The 15104-nt window shown below is 64.6% G+C and overlaps 1 protein-coding gene and 1 long non-coding RNA gene across 2 annotated transcripts in view; one reads left to right on the forward strand and one right to left on the reverse strand.

Moving 5' to 3' along the window:
- The window catches only part of LOC147582917 (uncharacterized), a 57328-nt gene extending 47545 nt beyond the window's left edge, over positions 1-9783 (reverse strand). The window contains exon 1 of the long non-coding RNA XR_015243615.1: positions 9475-9783. This is a non-coding gene — a long non-coding RNA (uncharacterized LOC147582917). The remainder of the gene's footprint in view (positions 1-9474) is intronic.
- Positions 4063-13323, forward strand: SHH (sonic hedgehog signaling molecule). Its single transcript, XM_086685456.1, has 3 exons — positions 4063-4477; positions 9503-9764; positions 12488-13323. The coding sequence occupies exons 1-3, from the start codon at positions 4181-4183 to the stop codon at positions 13309-13311; spliced, it is 1383 nt and encodes a 460-aa protein (XP_086541582.1). The 5' UTR covers positions 4063-4180; the 3' UTR covers positions 13312-13323.
- Positions 13324-15104: the final 1781 nt, after the last annotated feature.

Raw genomic sequence — 15104 nt, forward strand, 5'->3', positions numbered from 1 at the left:
GAAGGACCCCAAGACGGCTCTGGGCCCGCGGACGGCGCGCCAGAGCTGGGATCGGAACCACCAGGCCCGGGCAGGTGAGGGACCGCTGTCTGCCTGGCCGTCCGTAGTCCCACGCGCACGGGTGGCCTGTGGGCCGGCAGTGGCCAGGACACCCCTCTGACCCTGGAAGGGCGCCCGACACCCAAGGCCTCGTGTAGACCCAGGGAGGAGCCCCCCTGCTCAAAGCAAAGGGTGGGCGACTCCAGATGGGAGCACGGTCTGGACAGAGGCCATCGCACCAACTCGGAGAGCAGCACGCTTCAGGCCGAGCGTGCCCGCGGCAGCACGCCCGCTCCCGGCCCCTCCGCCCGATGCCCTCTGCCTGTTCTGCTCTGCTGAGGAACGCTGCCGGCAGGCGTCAGCCCACACGGGAGCCTGGCCCCGAGCCGGCCCTCGCGCGGGCGGGCAGCGCGGGCCTTCGGTGGCCGGGTGGCCTCCTCCCCGGCCGCGGCCGCTGGCCTGCGCACAGGAGAAGCTTGTGCTCGTCGGCGTCTGGACTCCAGTCCCGGGCCAGGAAGCTGGGGACGCAGACGCCCCACGTGCAGGGATCGGGTAAGGGCCGCGGGGTTAGGAGAACGGGGCTGACAGGTGCACCCCTCCAAAACTCAGAGGGAGGCCCTGGCGGGAGCACCAGAAACCCGATTTGCCAAAGCTGGAATAAAACCAGCGAGAAATTGAGACGGACGGTAAGACGGGACGGCAAGAGACTGGGCAGAAGCCCTACGGGGAGAAGTCAAAGGGGAAGGGGTTCAGGAGGAGGAAACCGTAAGGTTACAGATCTAACCAGGTTGTGGGCGCCCGGGAGGGAGCCGTGCGTGGGCTTCCTGGGGAGGTCAGAGCTCCAGCTGAGGCCCAGTGGGTACCAGTCTGAGGAGGGGGAGATGGGGAGGGGGGCGTGGACACTGGCGAGGGGGAGGGGGAGGGGGAGGGGCCAAGCTGGCCAGACCCCTTCCAGGGGCCTCTCCACCTAGTCAGCGGGATCTTCCACACTGGCTGAGCCAGGGCCTGAAGGCAGAGTGAGGAGGCCATCTAGCGGCGGGGGCCGGTGGGGAGGCGGGGGGCCGGGCCGGGAGGCGCCTCCTGGGGGGTGGGGGCAGAAGACAGACAGCCACCTGTCCTCAGCGGGGATGCTGGTGAGGGCCGGAGGGATGAGAGGGATGGGAGGGGGAGGGGCGGGGGAGGGAAGGGAGGAGGGACAGAAAGAGGGGCGGAGGGGGCGGAGGGATGGTTGAGAGGGCACCCGAAGGAAGGGCAGAGCCCAGACCGGGCGGAAGCGGATCCTGAGATTACCTGGGACGCAGGGCCAGGCCGGGCAGAGCCTGGGGTTTGGAACCTCTGACCTGCGTGGGGAGGGGCCCGAGTCGTCTGGAGGGGGAAAGGCAAAGAGAGGGAGCCATCTGGTGTCTGGAGGTGGAAGACGGAGAGTGTCTGGTGTCTGGGAAGTGGGGAGGGGGCGGGACGAGCGGAAGGGAAAGTGGGGGGCTCGCTGGCGCCCTTGCTTCTACGGCAGTAAATACAAACTGCACGTGAGTTTGGTCCAGACTCTCGCCCCCCCACCCCGCCCCCCGCAACCCACAGCAGGGAGCAGATGCTGGGAAGTAGGCATCGGGGGCGTTTCACAGGCCACCCTTATCTCATCCCTGAGGATGGCCAGTCCCGGGGGCGGGGCGGGCGGCCCCCCCCCCCCGCCCCGGCAGGCTCTGGGGTGTCCGGGCGGGCGGCAAATGGAGGGGGACCCTGGAGTGAGGAGGCCAGCAGGCCTGGGGACCTCCCGGTGGCCTGACGAGGGCAGGGCCCAGAGGGGGGCCGACAGCTCCCTGCAGCTCCGGCTTTGGCCTCCAAGGTGCAAGGTGCGAGCTGTGCACCAGCGGGCGGCCAGGCTGGGACCCCCGTGCCTCCGGGAACCGTGTGTTGTGGGTGCCCGCCACCAGGCTGGCCCTGGCTCCACACGGGGGTCCAGGCCTCCTGGGGCACTGGGGCCCTTTCTCCCTCGCCCAGTTTGCAAGGAGGGGAGAGGGAAGGAGCCTGCAAGGCGGGAAAGGGAGAACAGAGCTGTGGCGTCCCCGGGGCTCAAGGCCCGCACCACCCAGCAGTGTCACATCCACACCCTGCATGGTCACCGCCTGGGACAGACAGGCCAACCCTCCAGGCACAGACGCTGTGACGTCTCCCGGTCTGTTTGCACCGTGAGCACAGACGCACAGACAGGCCCTGTCACCTGAGTGGAGACCCTCCTTCCCCCGCTGGCCTGGACAAAGTTGGGAGCTGCTTTCCCGCCTGGCCCAGAGGCAGGCAGCCTCCTGAGATTGGTGGCTATTCACAAATCACAGGACGGGGTTGGGGGGGGGGGGCGCAGGTGGGTTCCATCTCTGGGGGCCTCAACTGGCTGGGCCCCAATATTCTTCAGCATCTTGGAGGCCCAGCTCGATGGTTCTCAGGGTGCTCGCCTCCCCCGCCGTGCCCGCCAGAGGCTTGCCTAGGCCGCTGGGAACACCCCATTGTCTTAGCGTCGAGCTTTCACCTCCCAGGCTGGGCTGGGGTCCAGGGAGACACTCCACTTCACAGAGGGACACTCCAGGGTCTGACTCTCCCCGGGGCCGGTACTTCCATTCTCCACAGAGAACCTTCCCTCCCTCCCTTCCTTCTAGAGCAATTCCTACATATGGGTGAGGTGGGGGTGGGGGGCGAGAAGGCGAGGGTACGTTCTGCAAAGTGGGGGATTTCGGATTTTATTTTTCTGGTCCAAACAGGACTCTTTTGGGGGTTATTTTTTTAATTCTGAAGGAAGCCCAGGGACTGAGGACTCCAGGGTGGCTGGCTCTGAGCACGGAGCCCTCCTTGACCAAAACAGGCTCCCCCCAGGACCCTGCCCCCTCCCGGGCTGCAGCCCCCAGGCCCCTGACGGCTGGCTGGCAGAGCCCCATGGAAAGCCGGCTAGGCACGACGTGGAAGGAGCCTGAATCCCACATTAAGCTCATCCCTGGCCTGCACTTTGCTCCGATCGATTGATCGTGGGGGCGGTGTACGCTCAGCCTTGCCCACTCACCACTGCCCCCAGGCACAATGGGCCTCCGCCCACCACGCAGGCCCCAGCACCCGCTCCCTTCTCCAAGCTGGGGTGCGGCCCCCACACTCGCTTGGCCCAGCCAGCCGGACAGCCCCTCGGGTCGCCCTGTCCCAGCCCCTGAGCACGCCTGCATCCCATATTTTGGAGGGTTAAAAATAATGCATTCACTGAATCCCCATAAAAGAGCAGTAGTTTCATATTTTTCTAAGGCGCTTAAGGCACTTCAAATAGCAATGCTTTAAGTTGTGGTCAGTGAGAATTATCATCAGAGGATGTTGAATATTCAGGAGGAGGCTCGGACCCTCTGTCTTTAAAATGCAGGGAGACCTGGCCTGCACGATAAAGTCTCCCGAAAACAACATTTAAATATAGGACCCGGGTAGCTTTGCCCCTCAAACATTTGGGAGACTATCTTTTTGATGATCAAAGCGGGGAGTGGGGGGGGGGTCTAGACTGTCCTTTAAAACTTAAGTTGGTTTTAACTGAAGCACCTACCATTCTGGAGAAAGGGAAGGGGGAACGCGGTGCTGTGCACAAAGCGGGGGGTAACCGGTGTTATCCCGAGGAGCGTGCCTCCTCCCCTCCCGCCCACCTTTGTCTCAGTAAAGATTTTTTTTTTTTAAACTCAAAGGCTTCAGGTGAAAATAAAGCCCCGGCAGCAGCAGAAAAAAAAATTTAGTCTTTTTTAGGGTTAAACATCAGAAGACAAGCTTGTGCTGCTGTGGCCAATCAGATACGCCCCTGCCAGCTATAATATAGCACCAAGGGCAGCCTGTCTCGCAAGCTCTCCAGGCTTGCTACCATTTAAAATCAGACTCTTTTTGTCTTTTGATTGCTGTCTCTAGCCCCAACTCCGATGTGTTCCGTTATCAGCGACCAGCAGCCTGCCGCTCCAGCCCCCGTCTGGGTGGGGATCGGTGGCCAGTCTCCCGCAGCCGCGGCGGGCAAGGTTATATAGGAAGAGAAAGGCAGGCAGAGAGCGAGGGAGCCAGGAGCAAGCCGGAGCGCACGGGCACACACTCGCGCACACAGACCCGCACGGGGACAGCGGGAAGGCGCTGGGCTCCGGACGAGATGCTGCTGGCGAGATGCATGCTGGCGGTGTTCGTCTCCGCACTGCTGATGTGCTCGGGGCTGGGGTGCGGACCCGGCAGGGGATTTGGGAAGAGGCGGCACCCCAAAAAGCTGACCCCTTTAGCCTACAAGCAGTTCATCCCCAACGTGGCCGAGAAGACCCTAGGGGCCAGCGGACGATACGAAGGGAAGATCTCGAGAAACTCGGAGCGATTCAAGGAACTCACCCCCAATTACAACCCCGACATCATCTTTAAGGATGAAGAAAATACGGGAGCAGATCGCCTGATGACTCAGGTAGAAACCCGGCGCTGGGGCGTGGAATGTGCTGCTTTCACGGGGGTTCTGTGTAACCAGCGGCTCCAGACGGAGTCTGTTTGCTCTTCAGGCCGATAGCGAGGCGACTTCACCCTCTCCTTCCCCACCCACCTGCCTCCTTACCACCCCTTCCTCTCCTTGGAGGGGGAAAGGAGGCGAAGGGTCCAGCCGCAGAAGTTTAAGGTGGGGGTGGGCGGGGAGGATGGCAGATGTGGTCCACGGCTGTGGCCCTGATTTGATCTGTCCTGCTGGGACGGCCCTTCCCATCCTGCCTCAGCTCTGGCTTGCAACTTGGGGAGACCCTCCCTCCGGGGGCCTCTGTCCTTCCCAAGTCGGGGATGCACACGGAGGGAGGGGGCAGAAGTTCACCCCCTGAACGTGAAGTGGCTTCCAGGTCACCCTAGAAATGCAGCCTGGGGCATTAGACAGGGGCGCTCGCTGGCTCCCCTTCTGCACGGGGCTCCTCCTTCCCACGGCCACCCCCACCCCGCCGCCCCCAGGGGCCAAGGGCCCCCGCATGGGGAAAGCCAGCAGGCAGAGCCCACAAGAGGCAAGGGCTCCAGAGGCGCCGCCTGGTCCCTGAGTGTATCACCCGGCCGGCCACGCTGCCATTTCACCGTGGGCACTTGTGCCCGGCAGAGTGTGAATGTATTGATATTTCTTTAAGGATGCGCGTCCGTTCTCCCGAGCCCGCGGTCCTTGAGGGGAGGGACTTAGAACTTCTGGCATTGCATCACTCCGGTCCACCTGCCGGCACAGGAACTGGGGACTAGATATTAGCGGGAGGGGGCTAGGACGGAACAGCAAAGCAAACCAGCCGTGCCCTCCCTCCGGGCCTCCGTCTGAGACTTCTGGCTGCCACCCTCCCCGCCAACCGTAGACTTTCTGAAACTCCATGCACGTATCACCGAAGCTGGAAATGGCTTTCCTGGCAAATATAGGTCAACATCCTTTTTATTGCCCTATTAAAATCTCCAAGTCCTACCTTTCGGGCTAGGAGCGCACCACCGCTGGCGGGGCGCAAGCACGGGGGAGGGCGGGCGGGGAAGGCGCCCAGGGGGAGCCCCTCCGGGCCGCTCGCTTCCCCGGCCCGATTCGGGCGGCCAGGCCGGACGGAGGGAGGAGAGGGGCCGCGGGCTGGAGCGGACGGAAGGGGCGGGAGGGAGCCTCGCTCTCGCATCTGCACGCGACCACCTTAAATCTGGACCGCGAGTGTGGACGCGCGCGCCTGTGCCCGGGAGCGGCGCGAGCCACAATGAACTCCGCGCAGGCCGCGGGGCGCCGGGGGCGCGGCCGGCTGCGGGGAGACCCCGACCCCGGTCACCTCGCGCCCCGAGGGTGGGAGGGGGCCTTCCCGGAGCCCCCCTCCCCCCGGAACCCGGGGAGAGGGGTGGCGCGGCCGGGGGAGGCGGCGGGGGCGGGGACGCGGAGGTCCCGAGCCGGCGGGGTCGCCGTGCGCCCGCGTGCGCGCGGGGCCGCCGCCGGAGAGGGGCCCCCGGAGCCCCCGCCGCGGGTCGCAGAGCCCCGAGCGCGCGGCCGCGCCTCGGCCCCCGTCCCTCCGGGGTGAGCGGTCGCCGCGGCCCGGGGCTCCGGTGCCGTGCGCGGGGCCGGGCCGGGCCGGGGACCGCAGCGGGGCTCCGACGGCCGGGACGGTCGGGCCCGGAGGGGGCGCGGCGCGGGCTCCGACGCCCCCCAGGCCGAGCCCCGCACCCCCTGCCCCTCTACTGGCCACTCGCCGGGGACCCACGGCCGAGCCCGGCGCCCGACCACTCTCGCCGCCGCGCGCGCTGGCAGCATTTGAACTTCTGACCTTCTGTCAACTTCCCTCCGACGAACGGAACGAAAACAAATACTTTTTTTCCTTAGGCTAGTGGCCATGCCCGTTCCCAGCACAAAAGGACGGGGGAGGGGCAGCCAAGTGGGGGCGGGGTGCGGAGAGCCGGGCCGGGATTGCAGCCTGGACCCCACGAGTGTCCCCTGCAGCCGCAGATGGCCGCTGGGCAGTGCCGGAGGGTGTCCCTGGCGTACCGTGTCCTGCTCTTCCTTCTTCTCCCCTCCGAGAGCCGCGGAGGGGGCGGAGGCCGGGGTGGTGAGGGGCAGGGCCGGGGCCGAAGGGGTGAAGCCGGACGCCTCCCAGGCCGCAGGGGCCGAGCCCTCCTCGAGGACCTGTTCGCCCGCCGGCCCCGCGCTTCAAACAGCCTCCCGGATTCTGTCCTCAGGCGCGCGGGTCCCTCCTCCCCCGGGGCGGGCCGGCCCTCCGCGGCTCTGTGTGTCTCTGTCCCCCTAATGTGACTGCCGCCCAAGTCCCTCAACCATGGCAAGACCGTCCCCAGTGGAACTTTCAGAGCAGTTCTGGAACGCATGAGCTCCTGGTTAATATTAACTCGGAGAGGGGGAAGCGCAGACAGACGCGCTCGCCCCGCAGGCGCGGGTGCCAGGCGCGGGTGCGGCGGCCGGGGGGCTCCGGGGGCAGGAGGCGGCCTCCGGGGCAGGGCCCGAGGGCCGCGCTAGGGACGGCCTGGGACGGACGCCACGCTGAACGGATTTGTGTGTGCGTGGCGGCCCGGCCCGGCGCGCAGGTGTGGGTTTGAGGAGGGTCCCCCTGTTTGGATAGGAGGGGGTCTGTTTTCCCGGAGGGGGGGGGGAGGGCGTGGAGACAGGTGTGTGGGGACTGAGGGGGGGGTCCCTTTTGAAGCGGGGACACCCCTCCCCCGCACTGGGGAAGCCGGGCGGCCCTGCTCGGGCTTCTGGGCACCGAGCGGCTGCGCAGACTGGAGAGGTGGCGGGGGCTCGGGCGCGGGGACCGACTCGGCCTCCGCCCACACAAAGCCCGGCCCGGCGGCCCCGCTGGGCTTCACGGTGGCTGCACCGAGCCGGGCTGGATTCGCGGCCCACGACCCAGCGAATCGCTCCCCGGCCAGGGCTTCCCGGCTCCGCCTGCGCCCGGCCCGCCGGCCGGGTGCACAGCGTCCCGCAGGCGCGCGCCTAGGCCTCGCGGCGCCCGGGGGAGGGCGCGTGCGGAGCGGGGGGCCAGCCGGGCCTGGCTCGGCCTGGGGCTCCTCGCCGGGGGCCCTCCGCCTCGCGCCCGACTGGCGCAGCCCCGGGCGCTGGGGGGGTGGGGGGGGAGGGGGGCGCTGGCCCGCGGCCTCCCCATCCCGCCAGCCCCTCGCCAGCTGCCCAGTGGGGAGCTGCGACAGCTCCGTCTGCCCCCCAGGAGGAGGGAGCCGGGGCGGCTCGGGGCCGGGGTGCGGGCCGTGTGCGTGTGCGTGCGGGTGCTGTGCGCCTGCGCAGCCGGCCTGCCAGCCCGGCTCCAAACTGACCCTGGTTTACTGATTGATTTTCATGTAAAATGCGTTCAATCCTCAGGATGACCTCACTCAAACTCTGCCCTTCCGACTTTTTTTTTTTTTTTTTTTTTTAAGAAAACCGCTGTGACCTGTTACCGGGGCCGCCCCAGCACCGCTCCCCCCCCCCCCGCCCCCCCCCCGCCAATTTGTTGCATGTTTAAGTCCACAAGCATATTACTGGGTGTTATTACTGTCCGACACTCAGGACTTCTCCTGTTGCGCAACCTTCACCTCCCCCGGAGGCGCGGGCAGAAGACAGAAGTCCGCGCACGTCCCTGCCCGGCTCGGTAGGGGAACCGTCCCCACGCGGCCCACAGGACCCCCGAGCGGTCTTCTGTCCACCTCGCTCGCCGGGGTCCACAGCCTAGCCGGCGCCGCCTCGCTCTGCGGGAGGTCAACTTGAAATTGCCCTGCGTCCCCAGCGTCCGCGTGTCTTGGGGACGCCCCTTGGCGATCCTGTCACCACCGGTTCCCCTCCTTCGAGCCCCTCGCCCCACCATCAGCAGGAACGTCTGGGCAGGGAGGGAGTCCACACACAGGGCCACCGCTCTGCTGTTCCTCGCATCCTTAGCTGAGTGTGACCGGAGAGATCCGCGGGGGCTCCCCGAAACCCCAGCTCCTCGTCACCCCGGCTCAGGTCACGCCTCTTCGGCGTCTCTCCGCTCCCGCAGCTTCCTCGCGGGTGGGGTGGGGGGGAGACGCCCCGAGGGCTCCCAGGCCTCGGGCCTTTCCGCCTCCCCATCCCCCACCCCTCAGGCCCCACCTCCTCCCTCCACCTCTTAAGTTTGCTCTTCAAACTTGCAGGACGCCATTCTGCTCTGGGGCCAAGAAAACAAGAGGGGGGAAGGGAACAGGTTAAGGAAAACAAGAGACACCATCAGACCGCAGAAAAGCCGGAGAAAGGAGTTGTGTGGAGAAAAGGAATGCGGCTGTCCTGATAAAGAGTGTTTGTCGTCGGCCCGCCCGCACTGAAAATTATAGCTCACCTGCTTGCCCTTCAGTCGGCTCCCTCCTGCCCGTCCGGGCTATGGGCTCCCCGCCCCCCTCCCTGTCTCCCTTTGGCTGGATTCACGTCTCAGATAGGCACAGGGTAGGAGGGAGGGCCCCGAGATAACCCAGGGCTCTCCATTCTTAAGAAGCACACCGCATAGGTTCTGTTTCTACAAAGTTGCGCCCTGGGCCTCTCTCCAGCCTCCTGGGGAGGGGGAGTCCGGCCAGGGAGAAGGGTGGAGCCTGGCGCAGGTGTGGAGAAACGGGGCCACCGAAGGGGAGCTGGGGAGCAGAGGGCGCCTGGGGGGTGGGGGGAGTGGGCCACTGCCTTGGGGGCCTGGCCGGTCCTGCCGGTCCTTGTGTGAAACACGCAGTTCACTTGGTTCAAAAAGACTTCACCTTCTCAGGCCCATGGGCGCTGCGCTATGTCAGATTGTCGGGGCGAGGCCCTCGGTTCATCTGCAAAGAGGACCAGCCCCTCAGGCAGAGCCCCCCCCCCCCCCCGCCCGCCCACCGCATTGCCACGGCCGCCCAGGCCCCCCCCCCCCCCCCGCGTCTCCACAGGGCCCTGATCCGCAGGCCCCGGGGCCGGGCAGGCCCTGCGGGGGGCCAGGACGGGTGGTGGGCCCAGACACTCACGTCTACGGGGTCCCCCTTCTCTCGGCAGCGCTGTAAGGACAAACTGAACGCGTTGGCCATCTCGGTGATGAACCAGTGGCCCGGAGTGAAACTGCGGGTGACCGAGGGCTGGGACGAAGACGGCCACCACTCGGAGGAGTCGCTGCACTATGAGGGCCGCGCGGTGGACATCACCACGTCAGACCGAGACCGCAGCAAGTACGGCATGCTGGCGCGCCTGGCCGTCGAGGCCGGCTTCGACTGGGTTTACTATGAGTCCAAGGCGCACATCCACTGCTCCGTGAAAGCAGGTGAGGCTGCCGGCGGGGCCTGCTCCAGAGCCCCCGCCCCCCTCCCACCCACCCAGCAGCTCCAGATCTGCCCACGAGATGTCCCCGCTGCGCCCTGCAGCCTGACTGGAGGGAGGGAGACGCAGGGGGGGCGGGGAGGCAGCGTGGCAACGGCTCGGGTTGCTATTGTGGGAACGGACCCTGTAGAGGTGCGTCCCGCCAGCCAGGAATCGCCCCTGCTTTGAGGCCACCGAGGCCCGGGGGGTCTCCAAGCCCAGATGCAGAGGGCACAGGGCTTCCGGAGCCTCCCCCCACCCTGCTTCCGGAGCCCCCTCTGCAGGTGGCGAGACAGGGAGGGTGGGGGAGGGGACTCTCCCGGTGAGAGACTGAGCCCTGCAAGGTGAGCCAGCTCTGGCCTACATTCTTCCTCTCCTTCAGGGCTCCGGAATCAGGCGGCCCCCATCCAGCTCCCCAGCACAGGAGGGGCGCCTGGGGTGGGAGCCTCGGGCCTCTCCCCTCCCTGCTGAGCAGCTTGGATCCTAAACTAAGGCAACTCACTGGCTAAGCCTTTGGGGAGAGGCCTGGTGGGAGGTAATAAATCCAGTGGTTACCACTTCCAACATCTGGAGGCCGCAAGCCCAGAAGCATTCCCCCCCCCCCCCCTTATTAGGAGGCAGCTGGGTGTCCCTGAGCCACAGGCAGGGCCAGGAACACCGATGGGAGCCTGCAGCTGTAGCCGGCCCTGGCTGTGAGGGGGACTTTCCTGGGCCTACAACGCCACACTCTGTCGCTGGCGAGGAACAGCCACGCCAGCAAGGCACTGTTCCCGCGGCAAACAGCCCAACCCGGAGGCTATTTATGCAGATGTCTGCATCTCAGCCTAAGGTGGTGCATTTAGCAGAGCAGTTCGCCGTAAATTTCGGAGGACCTGTGTCTTCCCCGTGCCGTCCCCCCCCCCCGCCCAGTTTTGCCCGTTTGTCTCCTACACCGTATTTTAACAGCATGTGTTAGCAGAAAAACGCTCTCGAAGTGTCAAGACGCACTTCGTAGCTAAGGGAAATAGTGGCTTCTTATCACAACAGAAGGAAAAGGTGTGGAGGGGGCGGGGGGGGGGGGGTGCGGTGCGGGACGAACGGCCAGAGAGGGAGGACGAGCAGGCGGCGCCCCCACTCCGCGGGACGACTCCCCGGGGAAGGTCGCGGCGGCGCTCGCGGCGGGCCAAGCCTGTCCGCGGGGTCCCCCTGGCGGGGGTCCCTAGAGGTCTCCTCGCAAGTGAGCGGTGGTAATCCCGCCCCAGGATCCCGCCCGGGGAGGGCAGACCCCCGGGGCGCGGAGAGCCGCTCATTGGCATTCGGCGCACACGGGCCGGGGCGCGGGGCGCTGCGTGTCAAGCAGGGTCGTGCGACTCGACGACTCGGGCTCGCCTGCGCCCCGGGTCGCATTCCGGGGGGCGACGGCGGGCCTCCAACGGCCAGGCCCGCACTTCATGCCGCAGAAACCGATGAGAAGATTAAAAACCCTGTGTAATTCCAGCAGGAAGATTCTTTCTCGCGATCTCTATTTGCAAAACGCATGATCCCGGAGATTGGAATGCAAAAGACACCAGGCCCTCCCCGCCCCTCCCCCGCGGCCCCCTGCGCGCCGCCCGGGCTCCGCGCATTGTCCTCGGGACAGTGAGCCTCAGAGAGCGACGGAGGGCTCGGGAAAGCGGGTAGTCACGGGGCCTTGAGAACCGGCCGCTTCCAGCGCTCGAGCAGGCCCCGCCATTTAAAATTCAAATACACATCTTGAGCGCTTGGAAGAGGGAGGCCTGGCTGTGCAAATAGTGCTTGTGAGGCCCGGCTTCTGGAGAGCCCGCGTGTGAATCGCAGGGGGGCGGGGGGTGGGGGTGCACCTGAGCAAATAGGGAGGGGGCGGCCGAGAGAGGGGATGAGGGAAATGGAAGTGGCCCCTCTTGCCAGAGTGCCTCCCAGTTATGACCACAAGGACAATGCCGGGCCCTTTATTGGATTTTAATTAGAAAATCCACACAAGCCCCGGATTTTCACACCTCGGCCAATTCCCTGGAATGTTTGTCCAGTTGCTACAACTACTACAGCTATTTTGCACTCCCTGGCCACCCCCCTGCAACACAACCCCCCCCCCCACAACCGGCCGGCACCGAGGCCCCCGGCTGGGCGCTGGGGGGCGGGCAGGCGAGGGGGTCCCCGCGGCGCAGCGCGGGTGCGGAGCGCACGAGGGGGCGCCGCACCCCGCGCCGGGGGCGGGAGGAGGAGGAGGTGCACCCCGGCGCCCGAGGGAGCTCGAGGAGGCTTCCTGAGGAATCTGAGTGGAGAGCAAATACCCCGCGAATTCAGGGCGAGGCCGGGTGTGTGCTGAGCCGGGGGATGGGGTGGGAGGAAGGCGGAAGGGAAGGAGTGTAACCGGCCTCCCGCCGGAGACGCCAGCCGACCTTTGTCACCTCCAGTCCAATCTTAAGAGAGCCGTTGAGGAATGTATCTGCAGCTGAACTTTGTCACCGAGACGGCGGGGCCGAGGGAGACGGGTCCGCGCCGGACCCGCCTGGACTCTCTCCCCGGAGCTGCGCGCGTCCCGAGTCTGGGGCGCGGGACCGCAGGCGGGGGCCCCTCCCCTCCCCCACCCTCCCCACCCCCCACCCCCAGCCACCCCCCCCCGCCGCTCGGGCCTCCCTGCAGGCGCTCACCACCCTGTCCCCTCTTGTCTCCCTTCTCCTCCCCCCGCAGAGAATTCGGTGGCGGCCAAATCCGGCGGCTGCTTCCCGGGCTCGGCCACGGTGCACCTGGAGCAGGGCGGCACCAAGCTGGTGAAAGACCTGCGTCCCGGGGACCGCGTGCTGGCGGCCGACGACCAGGGCCGACTGCTCTACAGCGACTTCCTCACCTTCCTGGACCGCGACGACGGCGCCAAGAAGGTCTTCTACGTGATCGAGACGCGGGAGCCGCGCGAGCGCCTGCTGCTCACCGCCGCGCACCTGCTCTTCGTGGCGCCGCACAACGACTCGGCGGCCGGGGAGCTGGAGGCGCCGTCGGGCGCGGGGCCGCCGCCGGGGGGCGCGCCGGGGCGCCGGGCGCTCTTTGCCAGCCGCGTGCGCCCGGGCCAGCGCGTGTACGTGGTGGCAGAGCGCGGCGGGGATCGCCGGCTGCTTCCGGCCGCCGTGCACAGCGTGACGCTGCGCGAGGAGGCCACGGGCGCGTACGCGCCGCTCACGGCGCAGGGCACCATCCTCATCAACCGGGTGCTGGCGTCGTGCTACGCGGTCATCGAGGAGCACGGCTGGGCCCATCGGGCCTTCGCGCCCTTCCGCCTGGCGCACGCGCTCCTGGCCGTGCTGGCGCCCGCGCGCACGGACCGCGGCGGGGACGGCGACGGCGGGGGCGGCGGCCACCTGCCCCCGCCCGCGCCGGCTGCGCCCGAGGCGCCGGCTGCGGGAGACGCGCCGGGTGCCGCGGGCATCCACTGGTACTCGCAGCTGCTCTACCAAATAGGCACCTGGCTGTTGGACAGCGAGGCCCTGCACCCGCTGGGCATGGCGGTCAAGTCTAGCTGAAGGCCGGGGAGCCGGGGCGGGCGCGGGGGTGGGGGCCGGGGGGGGGGGGGGAGGGTGGGGGGGAGCGACAGCAAGGAACAGCAACAGACACGCGGAAAAGCGCACGGAATGAGACTTTAATTATAATAATAATTAATAATAATAATAATAAAGTAGGACAGTCCAAAGTAGACTATAAGGAAACAGAGACCCTGGGAAGTTTTGTCATTGTGTTTAGTTTATATATATATATTTTTGAATTTTTTTTGGTTGTTGTTTTATTTTGTTTTTTGGTTTTTTGTTTTTTTTTTTTTTTTCACCTCTCCTGGCTATTTATTTGTTTGGTATGAATAGATGTTTTAAATAATATGAACCGGACCTTCAAGAGCCTTAAATAGTTTGTTTCTTGGATAATTTATTATTATCATGTGAACTGTACTCACGGGGGTGAAAGATTATTTTGTGAGGCCAAGCGACCTGCTCAGAGTCTATTTTTCTACATGTCCCTCGCCCTGACTTTCAGAAAGCCAACCTGCACACTCCATATCCCCTCCTTCGCCACGCGCCTGCTTTTCGGCAAATGTAAACTGAAACATGCTTCGTGGGGGTCCACAAATTATATTTTTATACACAGAATTGTAAATTAGATTTTTTGAGAGATCAATACTTAACTGAATTACATTTCATTTTTGAAATAGTGTAAAATATGAAAATATATTATTTTAATTTAACTAGTTTGCAGCGTAGCGGCCACCTGGCGGGCTGCCTTCATGGCTTAATATTTGGTTCTCATCACCATTTTGGCCACATCCTTGGAAGTTGAGACTGTTACACGCACACGCACACACACACACACACGCACACACGCACTGGTTTTGTTCTGTTTTTGTTTTTGTTTTGGACAAACTGGAAGAACTCTGTTATTTTTAACTTCAAAGAAATTTATTAGAAAATAATATTTTTAAAAAGCGCACATAGTGATGAGCCCACAAGGACGGAGGCTGTAGTTTGTACAGAGAAAAACAAAGGATGTTTTTGCATTAATGACTTGAGAATCCACTGCTGTAAATTTACTAAAATGTATTTTTGAATATTTTGTAATAGTTTTATAGAAATAAAATGTACCACGCACAGACTGGTTAGTATATCCTAACTGAGAATTCCTGTCGCAGCTCCTCTTCTCTTTTCGTTTTTGGCTTCTCTGTCCGGGAACCTGGTGCTGACAGGAGTCCCCAGCGTTATATTTTTAGATGTGTTGCTTATACTGTGAATTCAGATCAGCTTAAGTAGGAAACCAAACCGACCCGTCTATTGTCATCGCTGGAGAAGCCTCAGCTCTGTTTGTATCTTGGTGCGCCCCCCCAGGCCGGGGGTGCTGTGTGGGGGTGCCGCTCCGCCCCCACCGCCAGCCCCTTCACCGCCACCGCCCCGCCCTGCGGGCCCGGAGGAGGCGGCCCCGGCGGCATCGCCCAGAACCTTCTCCCCAGGCTCTGGGTAGCTGTGGGCAGGCCTCGTGCATACATGCCACGGGGAGGGCCGGGTCCCCCGGCCTGGAGGGAAGGAGGGCTCTAGCTGCTTTCTAAAGTACTGGGGGACGCCTTCCGGAAGGGCCCCCGAGGAGAGGGCCAAGTGTGGGTCTTCTGTGAGCCCCCAGGCCCTTCGTGGCAGAGCCCCTGAGGCACGCACACTGTCCACCCGCTCTGGGTGGGGGGGCACCCTCCCTCCTCCCCCGTCACAGCTGCTCGCGTCAGGGCTTGCTGGGGTCCTCGGGCCTCGCTGAAGCTGTCAAATCCAAGCTGTCTGTCTGGAGTGGT

Source organism: Puma concolor, chromosome A2, assembly GCF_028749965.1.
Source record: "Puma concolor isolate L17-30 chromosome A2, mPumCon1.1.hap2, whole genome shotgun sequence".
Lineage (NCBI taxonomy): Eukaryota > Metazoa > Chordata > Mammalia > Carnivora > Felidae > Puma > Puma concolor.